General features: G+C 39.4%; 2 protein-coding genes across 3 annotated transcripts in view; one reads left to right on the top strand and one right to left on the bottom strand.

Moving 5' to 3' along the window:
- The window catches only part of LOC138033877 (glutamine-dependent NAD(+) synthetase-like), a 29,970-nt gene that overhangs the window by 11,170 nt on the left and 6,300 nt on the right, over nt 1-12,500 (bottom strand). Inside the window, exons 1-4 of one of the 2 annotated variants that reach the window (XM_068881747.1) lie at nt 5,678-6,229; nt 3,733-3,996; nt 1,535-1,946; nt 1,166-1,283 (exon numbers count right to left, since the gene is read on the bottom strand). In XM_068881747.1, the coding sequence (XP_068737848.1) occupies nt 1,166-1,283; nt 1,535-1,946; nt 3,733-3,996; nt 5,678-6,079 (1,196 nt within the window). In that variant the 5' untranslated portion in view covers nt 6,080-6,229. Of the gene's footprint in view, nt 1-1,165; nt 1,284-1,534; nt 1,947-3,732; nt 3,997-5,677; nt 6,230-12,500 lie in introns of those variants that run through there. The other variant, XM_068881748.1, reaches the window with a different exon arrangement.
- LOC138033882 (bifunctional coenzyme A synthase-like) overlaps nt 6,295-12,500 on the top strand; it is an 11,067-nt gene continuing 4,861 nt past the window's right edge. The window contains exon 1 of the mRNA XM_068881761.1: nt 6,295-7,095. Within this exon, the coding sequence (XP_068737862.1) occupies nt 6,387-7,095 (709 nt within the window). The 5' untranslated portion in view covers nt 6,295-6,386. The remainder of the gene's footprint in view (nt 7,096-12,500) is intronic.

Consider the following 12,500-nt stretch of genomic DNA (forward strand, 5'->3'; position numbering starts at 1 on the left):
TTATTTCCACAAAAGATATCTACTCTATGACATGGGATGACTGATTTCCTCTAATGAGGACGCTGATACCTATATATTTCATAACCAAGAAAAACAAGATAAACAAGGTCTGTGCACTGCCAGTTTAAAGTAAAATTCATTCCAGTCGCGTGAAATTTTAAGGTCACTTTCTACTATAAGAATTTGTTTAATTTTTTAAGCTAACCAGGTTCATATGTAAGGAGGTGACGGTCTGTACATCAATACAGAACCCCTTAATTAGAGGTTAAAGGGTTTACAGCCCCTAAGTGCACTAAAAACCATGGTCCCTTTAAGCACTTGCTTTCTAGTGCGGCCCAGTGGTTAGGGCACTTGGGGATCCCTGGTTTAAGACACGTTCTAATTTCTTCCTGGTAGACTCCCCGGTTGAACTTCTCAGCTGCACTTGTAAATAGCCAACTAGCTTGCCTACCGCCAGTTGGGATTCTTAACAGTTGATGTTGAATGTTCTGTTCTGTCGTGATTGTGTTTCGTTCCCCCTGAAAAGCCCCTATGGGCAGTGGTCAATTAAGTATGTATTTATGTATATTTTGGAAGAGCGATACGGCATACTTACAGCTTTCACTCAAATGCTAGATGACTTAACTGGTTGATGGAGAACACCTAACTGGCAAAAGGGTCAAGTCAAGATGCCCCAAGAGCACCTCAAAAAAGAAAGCCAACCACATAACATGGAAGCCAAATGTATTTTCAATGAATTACAGGACTAGTATCTCTAATTAATTCCAAAGTACTGTTGATAATGGCAACACTATTAGGGAGTTTTTATTAGCATGCCCATTTTTGAGACATGGATTGCAACTGGAAGTGAGCTGTTTTCCCTTTAACTTGTCTTCACACAACCACATTTACACTGCTTAGTATCTTTTCTCCATTAAAGATTACAAGAACATGTACAAAAATCTGGGGGACACCACTGTCCTGGCACGTGAAATGCTCTCTTCCGGTTGCTGCCTGCGTCTCAAAAATGCGCACGCTTTAGCTCCCTTCTGACAGTGTGTTAAATTCCTGAGACTGCACAGAAGTGCTGGAAGTCCTTAATCTGCAGACAACCAGGTTTTGACCCCATCCTAAACCAAGATTAACCATCACATGCACATTATTGTATAAAGCAACATTAACTCACTTATCATTGACAATTCGCCGAGCATCTTCCAACACCTGCTGATCTCCATTCTTTACTGCCTGACAAACTTGGTGACACATGGAACTCACAATACAAGCAGTTGATGAGCTGTCAATTCCTGCCGTGGTTAAAAAAAAAACCATGATAATCATTGCTTTGAAAAGTGCTGTTACGTTACATGTAGTTACATATTAAAGTCACACTGCAAGTTAGTTAATAGTTAAAGGAAAACTGTCTCGGGCTTGCAATGAATGCCATTTCCTTGATAGGGCTAGAAAAATTATTTATATTTAAAATGTGTCCATTGGGCTATTCACTTTCTACCAACTGAATTGATCAAACGAGGACACGACACTGTACACACTGTACCTCCACTGAGGGGTAGAAAGAACCCAGCCTGGCCACTCCTTCTGAGGTAGTCCCACAACCAACACGCTGGACCAAGACTTATCTCCTCCTCTGGTGAATGGTAATGAACCTCGATTGGCTCTGCTGAAGGGATATTTATGTCATCTTCCCCACTTAGTGCAAAGTCAACTTTTACACGCGGGTAACTTTGAGGAAGAGCCGCCGCACTTGAACCAAATGTTGGTGTAGCACCACGATGAGAGCGCACTTCCTCCAGGTCAACAGTTGCTGTGACAACTTCTACTTCCTGAAGTGAAAACTGGGCACCTTGTGCAACTATTTTGCCATTAACGGCAATCATTGAGCACCCATCATAATAGACTCTTTCCCCATCACAGCCTCGGAGATTTGCATACACATAGATTCCACCAGCCTAAAATTAAAAAACCTTAAGGTAACCATTCATAAAATTGCTGAAAAAGGTGCTCTGTAGACTCACAATAGGTTATCAGGGATTTCAATAAAAGTTGAAGTTAGTGGCTGGTTCGAGTAGAGTAAACGACCGTCATCATTGTGAAAACAAATATTAATCATAGGTTTGAGAGAATCTATCTTTATGGCGATTTTTATGATTCTGCAGAATTCCAATCACAGTTTGACAAGAAAATTATTATTGACGTATGACACAACCCGCCAACCAGCATCTTTGGTTCCCATGGTACATTTGTACTTTATCGAACTCTATGCCAATGGAAAGAGATGGAATCTGCAAAAATCTATTTACTTAAGATTTTCTAAAAGCACGTCATAAAATTATCACACTGACTTTGTATTCGAGCTGTGAACTGTAAAAAAACTCCAATTCACTTTCTGAAGGCAGAGTTGATCTTCTTAGCTATGTTTGGAAATTTGATTGAGGAAAGCCAAAATGCAGTTTGGGGTTTGATGCTTGAAAGAGGGAGATTCCTTAGAATTATGAAAATTCGCAGTAATAGGAGGAAGCGTAGCCAACTTCTGTGTGAAGTAGAAACTGCTTTTTGTAGGCTGTTCTTACGTATTAAACCACTGTGTTATCAAACAAACTCAATTTCATTTCATGTGAAATTAATATCACCTTAACAGTATCATTTTGTTATCGCTACAGTATGGAAGTCACGGGTCAGAGTGGTTTTTTAGGTTTTTTTGTAAGTAAGAAATATCTGTGCTGGGAATATTACCAGAATCGATGATAAAGAAGAGAACACAATGCCTGTTGCATCTCTCTAGTTTTAAATTTTCCTTGCTCCTGTTTCCAGGTTTAATGGAATGCCTCCAAATTTGCTGCCTGGCCTCCTTTGTAGTGTCAAAATATTATTGTGAATTAAGCTACAAGATTTGGACCACTGGTTAAAGTTTCTAATTCTTCTAGTAACAACTTTCTAAATCTTGATGTGAAATAAAAGACAAGAAAAGATCAAAGCTACGCAAGATAGGAGTCTTCAAGTACATGTCCCTTAATAAATTAATAATAATAGAGTACCGAAGTGTGACGTCGCAAAAAAATTAATTTGTGAAGTTATGGGATTTGGCGCCATTTTCAAATAGAGCGTCCTTAGAAAAGGGTCCTTGCCAAAAATCACCTCTTAAAATTGTAATTCCCAGCCGAAATATAAAGGATGAAAGTTTGATACTGCCCCATATAGATCCCTCTAATTTTGAGCTGGTTCCAAACTGAAGGAACCAGAACAAATTTTGAAGGGTTTGTATGGGATGCTATCAAACTTTGATCCCTTGTGTCTCCATCGGGAATTGCAATTCAGAGCTAATTTTGGGTTTGAGGGCATCATTTAGGATCCTCTATAAGAATATGACATCATATCCCATAATTTCAAAAAAATATATTTTTGTTGCGTCATCACTTCGATACTCTATACTAATTCACACGTAAGTTAAGATTGCTCAAATTTGCCATGATTGAATTTTCCCCTAAGCTATTACTCTTTTCCTGTATACATTCACTGCTGCATCTCACACGAATGACACTTGGGATAAACATTATTTTGTGACATACAATAGTAGACCTAGAAAACCATCACTACCTCCCATCACCCCCTCCCATCCCATCTTGCTGTGGCTTTAGTTCCCAATCAACCAATCATTTCTTGTATGCACTGAGCCCACTCTCTAAATTACTAAGATTCATTGTTATATGGGTGCCTATAAAATCTGACATGGAATACCTTAACAGTTGCATCTTTCACATAGTCAACTCTGGTATCTAGTTTCCTCAACTGATGATGGCTCGCACTTCCATTGGTGATGATCTCCACACCATCAAGGACCATATCAACATGGGGTCCATTCACACTAAACATTTCCTCACAAAGTTCTGTCCCAATACAAGTATCTAGTGTGGAGATGACCCCATCTCCGAATGGAACGGTTACCTGCCCTGTTATTTCTGATATCATACGAGGAAGGAAGTACTCCTCTGTTTGTTTTGTCTAAAAAATAAAAATAAAAATGTTTGTGACAACGCACTTTAAGAGGGGTCACCTAGCCTCTATAGGCCAGTAAACTCAAAGAAGTCCAACTTGCAAACTCTCATGGACAAGTGGCCTTTCACTGACATACTCCTGACACCTCCAGTGTTACATCAAATAACAGTCCAACTGGACATTATGTGTAAAATAAGAAATTTTTACACAATTTAAAACTTCACTTACTGGAATTTTTTCCTGAACCGGCCAAGCTTAGTATTTTACCATGTGTAACACCAGATGATTTTACTCATCAATGGGGAACCCCCGGGAGTCAATAGGTTAAGGAAATTAGGAACATCACCAACCTAATGTTCCCACCCCACTGAGGTAGGGAGATGAAAGACCTTGGAAATGAGGATTGAAAATAACGACATAAGACCATGATTTCATTGACTGTAATCTTGGTCCTCTGCAATGGTTACAAACGGCCAACTCAGTAGCCACCAGACTTCAGGAGAAACTTATGGAGTTGCACATCAAAATAATGGTTAAAGCCAAATCCAAATTGAACATTTAGCAGAGAAACCATACAAGTCTAACTTTCCTATTGATGATACATGTAGGTTGTAACGTTTTTGGTTCTGTGTGCTAATAAATTGAAGAAGGCTATGGAAAAACATGCTATGTGATGATTTTTGGAATTGTTTGAATTTTTTAGAATTTATGCTAAAATTTCCACAGATGTATCAGAAATATAAATGAAAACAATGTTCTGGTTCTTTTTTGGGCAGTTTCGCGGTTTATATTCGAGAATTATCGTATGCAAAAAAACTCCGGTTGTGCCGTTTGCTAAACAAGAAACAAAAGAAACCTTTTGTGTTTTATTCTATAAATGACCCAATCATTGTAAGCTATTATGTCATTTGCCAGGATAATTTTCAATTTTTTAACAATTTTGTGCTTAAATTAAACATTGGCCAATGCTATATAAACTCCACCCAGACTGTAATCCAATGCAACAAAGAAGATGACGGGGGTCCGTCAAAAACTGTGAAGAATGTTGTCTGCATTGTTCGTAAAAGTTTGCGTTTAGGTGCTGTTGAATCAAGTCAATGCCAATGTCATTTTAAAGAGTCGGAAATGGAGTTCTGGGTGTTGTGGTCTGTCCTCTGTAAAACTGCTCAGAGTACAAAAAAAGTAAATGCTCAGAGGTATTAGCTGGACCTATAAATTCCAAGGGTAAATAAAGATATTATGATGATGATACAAATATGTTTGTTTTGATGAAAGTCAAGTGATATGATAGAGGAAGTGCTGGGTAATTTTAAGTCATGAAAATATGTGATAATTGAGTAGGGAACAATAGGGGAACAAAATATGGGGGGCTGCAGAGTACATATCACATGTGGGACATTCCATTTATGATCTGACCCCGGGGTACGGATGAGTACAGTAGATTCCTACTACAGTACGCATATTTTTGTCCGAACCCTTTGAAAAAACCTTTCCTATCTCTTCACTCACTTTTTTGTCGGTGCCTTTGAAAAAAGAATTCCTACCAGTCGAATTGGGAATTGGTCCATAGGGGGATTCGGATTATGAGTGGAATGTCCCATGCTTAGGGGGAAGTGGTAATGAAGGGAGCAAAGTAAGGAGGGATGGAACTTATGTTGGGCAGCACACATCCTATTCAAACTTGCACCTTTGTCCATTTTGTAAACCAACGGCCCTCTCTGTAGTTAGAATCACAAGCCAGAGTGATTTTTGGTCGAATTAGCAGTATTTTGCCGTTCAAAAATATCACTCTGCAGTTGTAGCGTACATTCCTGTGCATAATTGGCATTCCGACATCACAAATTATGTCTTTGGTGACAGGCGATTTCAACAACAGTGCGAGAACTTGGAAAGAATGTAGCAGTGTGTCGCTTTCCAAAAAATGATCATTGCAGCCGTATCCAGGAATTTCCAACTCGGGACCGAGTCTGTAGGACGCACCATGTGCTTTCGCTATGCTAATACTATGAAGAATTCGTTTTAAGTTGCCTTCAAAATCCAGGGCCCATTGATTCAAACTGCACGTTGCAAGAGTAATCTTTCGTCCCATGGTTACTCCAGGAGTCTCTATTTTGGCTAGAAACGTCTGTCTGTGACTCAAAAGTGAGACGATAAGCCAACAGCACAATTAAACGTCTATAGAAACATTGCGAAGATTTTTCCGGAAAGGTTCGTTTAGCTCTCAACAATTGTTCGTGAGCTCTTCGTGAGCTCTTCGTGAGCTAAGTTGGCCACTCGAACCCAGGCTTTCTCTCTCTAAGGGATGAAGATCGATAAATAGATCGACACCCCGGGTTACGGCATGAACTTTTAATGACATAATCGCCAACAAAGGAGGAAATTATAAGAAACCTTCTATGTTCCGATACGGGTTGTTGGTGCTTTCTCCGTCTTGCATCAGAACAAAAGTACTGAAACTTCTGATGCAAGCATGCAAAGAAGTGACTGAAGTCCTGTATGTAGATATCTACAAGCCGGATTTCTACGTACGCAATTTGTACGAACTTGTTGTAAACGTATACAGCCAAAATTCGGCAACAATTGGCCCGTTGGATGTCCGAATTCTCTTCCCCCCAGCTTTGACGATGACCTACAGCCCAAACTATGAAATAAGACAACTTTTTAGGAAGCCCGAAGTCGCCTTTGTGCGAGATTTTTTTGGGAAAGACAACGGAAGTACGACTTCGCATGTTGATTTCCTCGAGTTCAAGGAAGGGATGACGCGGCGATTTCAACTGTCCGATCTGGATAAAACACTGATATATTTGAAAGATGAAGTCGAAGGAATTTGTAACGAAGCCCACAAGGGCCCTTCACCGTCGGAGAGGGCACTAAACAGTCATTATTCTCAAACCTACGAGGACGTCGTTCTCGGAGGCACGTTCGATCATCTGCATTCTGGTCATCGTTTGCTTCTTTCTGTTTCCGCTCTGCTTTGCGAGAAGAGAATTACAGTTGGACTCAGCGAAGGGCCTCTACTGCAAAGAAAGATCTTAAGAGAACTTATTGAGCCATTTCAAGAGAGGAAAGAGCATTTGGAAGAGTTCTTGGGCGATGTAAAGCCAGGTATTTTTCTTGTTATTTACATTGGACTTTTGCTTGTTATTAATAGCAATACTGTTTATACTTGTATAATTTATTCATGCTAGTAAAAAGATTTTTCTGTTTTGATTAGTCCGAGTGCGTTATTGAACAGAAGTAATGAGTTGACAATTAAAATGTCTCGTGTGAACTTTTTTGAAACTAGATAATTTCTGACCTCTGGACGTAAATTATTATGCTGTGACGTTGTTGTTTAAACAGGTTTCAAAACGTGTACTGTTTACAAGTTCTGCTTAGTTAAACTGGTTTGAAATTACTATTGCGTCATGTAATACCTAACGAAAAGTCTTACTTCATATTGAAGTAGGCAAATGATCAGCCTTTATAATTTGTTGCAGTAGTACTGGTATTTTAGCAAATCTTGGGTACTGTAAACACTGGTAATGAGCAAAATCACTGGAGTCAGACAAATTTTCCAATATACTTTACAGTTGTGTTATTAAATGAGATAACTTGCACTAAAATCATTCTCAGAGTTTTAATGGGTTAAATAATTATTCCTCCCCCTCCCCCCACAATGAATGGGTACTTTTTAACCCCCCCCCCCACCCCCCCACCAACCACCTGGATTTCCAAAAAAAGTCATCACGCATAAATTCAATTTATTTAATATAATATACTTACCCTTGAAGTAAATACATACGAAGTTTTATAAGTAATAAAAGAGTGTAAGAGATAAACATACACTTGTATAAGCTTCAATCTTATCTTTTTGGGGACAGAAAACTCTCTTCATTGTTGACTGGCAATTGAAATCTACTAAGTTGAAGTCGGAGAAACTTAATTAACATGTTATCTTCCAAATTTGGAACTTCAGACCTTAGGCAACTTGAATTTAGTTATTTTACCTCCAAGAGCTGAGCCTGTAGGTCTATAAATTAATGTCTTTTCCCATCTGATTTGTATTATTGCTCTGTCATGTATAGAAAGCCTCCTGACTTTCACCACTAAATCGGAAAGGCAAATACTGAAGTGAAAGTAGCGGATATGAAATCATTTTTTAATCAAAGTATGAATTTTTAAAATCCGAGAATTAAAATCATGCTAAATTTAATGTCAACTTCTCCAAACTGGAGCGAAGTTATGCTCAGCAGTGCGCTAGGGTCTGAGTACGACAAAACAAATAGTGTCATGCGTCACACATTTTGCAACGTCCGCTTTGTTGCAACTGCTTTCTTTAGGTTTGTCACACGTTTTTTGAGTATTTTCTGCGATTTTGAAAGAACCTGTTGAGATAAATTGAAGATAACAAATATGTAAAGAGAAAGATTTCTACTATTTTCAGACTCAGATGGAGCTCGAGTGTTACAGGTATAAAAATTCGAGGAAGTGACCTGCGAAGAAGATTTTTTAGGTTCAACCCCCCCTCCCACTTGGATTTCCATAACCTTTGAACCCCCTCCCGTGAGAATAAATTCCAGAAACCCATCCATCGTGGGGGTGCAGATTTTTTCGAGAATAACCCAATGCTACATTAAATTTTGTGTTTTACTCAGCGTGTAGTATCAAACTGTTATGTTATTATGCTCAGGGTTTGTGCGGTAATGTTACTTGCGCTTGCACACAGTTTGAATAAAAAGCACATGTTGACAGAGATGTATCCAGAGTGCGTCATTGCGTCCTGGGACGCACTCCTTTTCCTTTTAGACGCATAGAATATCAAACAAGGGGTCCAGTTGGACGCAGAAAAAAATTGAATGTTCATGCAAATTACGAACGCCAGGAAAAACATGCAAACGGGGTATTTCACGAGGAAATTGAACATTCCCATTTCTCACATCGGAGAAATGATCGAGTTCCTGAAATTTCAAGGTAAGCTGTTATTTTCGGATTTTTGTAGTCGAATAATTTCGTTTTGTCAACCATTATGTCTAGCTTCATAAGTTCAGTTTTGAATTCGCACGTGTTGCGTGACATGATCTGGGCTGTTTTTTACGTGAGACATTCGGCGACACTTTCGATCTGCCGCCAGTGATAACAAAACATTTCAGTCGAAGTTCAGTTTGTTGCATGCTTTCCAAGAGAATTTCAAGCTATTAGTTCGCTTATCGTGAGTGAAATGACAGAGAATCCAAAAGTATGTTAAATTTTTGTTTTGTGGGACCCTGTTGATATTAATTCCGGGAGCGCACGTGTCATCGTCTTGGTTCTTGTTTTGCACATAACTTCAGAGTTAGTGTTAAAATTAACGTGTTAAACATGAAACTTGAATGTATTCAATTGCTTGGTTATTAACATTGGCCATGGCGAAGTCAAGGCCGCAGGGGCCGACGATGAACTATGTATCGATCACTTACATTTGTTTAATCTTTTGTTCCTAAATTACACCTCAAGCGTAGTTAAAATAAATGATGCTCTTTTACGGAAAATTGAGATTCAGTTCTGTTTTTTCTTGCTGTGGAGATCTAGATCATTTATCAACTGGAGCCAACAGTTCCTACAGCATACGGATTCGATTCCTCGAGACGTTTTCAATGTGATAGATGGAGTTTTGACAGCCCATACATTTTGATTGATGAATCAACAGGCACAACAGTTTCAAAGAAATTAATCATTTTAAGTACATATTCGTTGGGAGACTTTTGCAATTAGAAATCTGAAAGGGTACTGCAGCAGCAATTAAGAGGCAATAGATCGCATATTAATTCTTGAATATTAATTAGCTGGACCCCCAAATTTTTCAAAAAGGGGTCCAGAGGACCCCCAAATTTGAAAACCTGGATACATCTCTGTATTGAAGTGTGAAAGCCTAAAGCTTGAAACCAGTATTAAAGGATTTCTTGTGGACCCATTCAATATCTTTACACGGTGTTCGAAGCGGGATTGACAAGGTATGGACATCATTCATCTCGGCTGACTAAAATTTAAGTCAGTACACAGGTGATAGTGACAGAGTGAACTGTGTGCGCTTCGGTGGTCGACTTAATAGTCATAATGGCCCCTTTACTTATCAACAAAGGTCCTTCTATTGATTGGAGCACAGGCGACAACCTAGGGGTGAACTGCTATTAACTGGCCCTATGGCAAAAATCAACGAAGAAATGTAAACACTTGTTGTATTGGTCTGGAGAAAACTGAATAGAGTTATTCAACAGCAGGGACCTAACAGCAGAACACGCAGAAGTAGTTGAGCAGCTACCGGGAGAGATTTGAACATTACGTTAAGCCCTACTCAAATGAACTCATCCCAGTATGGGAGCTACCCAACCTTTGCCAAGGAAACTCATCTCTCAAAGAATCCATCACAAAACTCAGAATTCTAGTTAAAGGAGCCAACGACCCGGTTGAACACAATGACCGATTTTTCTGTGATTTTTTCATGCTTGGCATGAACTCTGATCATCGTGTTTGAAAGGACTGCTTCAAAGAAGGGGACATCGACCTTACATGTACATTCAACAAAGCTCAGGAAATGGCAAGGGCGGAGAAGTCGGCAAACAAACAGCTTTAGTTAATGAATACAGAGTTACTCCCTATCAATGCAACAAAAACACACCAGAACCAAAGAAACCAGTTGAGCAGACAGCCATCACACACTGCATCAGGATGAGTACAATCCTACAGAAATTGTGGCTGCAGGGGTCCCCACTCCTATGATCAGTGTCCAGCCAGAAATGCAACATGCCACTACTAGGGACCTTAAGCAAGGACGACAACGACGACGATAGCTACGAGAACATTGTCTAAAAATATTATTTCCCGTTACTGGAATAATTTTGCGATCACAATCCAAGAATAAAATTGATGAGAACGGTGTGGATATTTAGAGATAAAATTGAAAATTTGTCGTCATGTGCTCTCGTCCTTGACATGTCAAGAGGAGAATGGCAAAGAAATGTATCAAAATGTAAAAAGCACGTGCAGGGCGTTCAAGGCTATTGTTTTTGCCCACTAAATATGCAAATTTGTGGCGTTCTCGTAGCCTTCGTCATCCTCCTTGCTTAATAAGGTCCCTACTGTCAAAAGGTGGACCACCTAGCCAAGGTATGCTTTTCAAAGTTAAGAAAAAGGCAATGTAAATCAGATTGAAGCAACACTCTTGAATAATGCAAATACCATCTCATCCAAAGAAAAGTATCTGCGAGAAGTATCCTTGACACTGGGGCCACAAGGAATATTTGTAAACAACTGCGGTTGGTAAGGTAGACTTGGGTGCCAAGACAGATATCATACCTAAGTTACCCTATACCAGCAATTATGCCAAGGTACATTGTTGGACTTAGAGCCACCATGTCCAGTTACATTTCTGCCAAGACATGCAAAGAAAACAGCATGACAGGGTGGCATCACATGAACTGACAAGACTGTTGCCGGGCCAACAAGTGACTCTAGTGCCGCAGAGCAAGACCTGGACTCCAGAAGTGAAGGGGGAAGCAGGCAAGCCAAGGTCTTACATAGTCAAGACAGCAGATGCCTCTGAACTGAGATGTAATAGAATACTGCTGAAGACTTCAGGAACAGTACCATTGCCACATGACGACAACAAACCAGTCGAGAACAGCATGCCAATGTCAGTACCAACCCTAGCCGCAAATGCCCCTGCAACCAGCTGAAGCTGTTACCCAAACGGATGCAGCTCCATTGACAACTGTGTCAGGCTCATTATTTTTAGGGCAGTGATGTTATGTTATTATACCCAGGTCATGTTAGCAGACCTTGTGCTTGCACACAGCTTGAACAAAAAGCACATGTCACACTGTGAAACCCTAAAGCTTGAAATCAGCATCAAAGGATTTGTTATGGAGCTATCAAATATCTTTACACAAACATACCACATTTGCTGCAACCGCTTGAATTGTTTATTACATCCATTTAGAAATTGCTTCTGATCCTTGCAATCAGATTGAAAGCAAAAAGTTTAATAAGATTTTAATTTTCACTTTCAAAGCTTTGCAAAATTTGTCTCCCTCATACATACAAGAACTGACAAGTCTCTACCATACTTCAAGAACCCTCCGCTCATCTACATCGCTTCATCTTAACCCTACCAGCTACATGTATACTTTGAAGTCTTATGGATCTAGAGCTTTTGCTTTTGCCTCGCCATGTGCACCTTTGGAGAGATCTGCCAGAACGCATAAAAAATCTGATAATCTCGAGACTTTCAAAAGACGACTTAAAACTTATTTATTTAAGGAAATCTTTGTATAACCCTATTTGTTCATGGATTTATTTTATTTTTATTTTTCATGACTTGTAAAGCGCTTACAGTTTCAGATAGTTTCATACTGTTTAGAGTCTGTGTGATTATCGAGTATGCTTCGATCATACGGCTGAAGAATAACAATTATCTCCTCTGCAATCACATAGAAACGCACTGAAACATAGGGGTCTCTTAGCAGTCTAATCGTGTCGTTCATTGTACCTTT

Source organism: Montipora capricornis, chromosome 14, assembly GCF_036669925.1.
Source record: "Montipora capricornis isolate CH-2021 chromosome 14, ASM3666992v2, whole genome shotgun sequence".
In the NCBI taxonomy this organism is placed as follows: Eukaryota; Metazoa; Cnidaria; class Anthozoa; order Scleractinia; family Acroporidae; genus Montipora; species Montipora capricornis.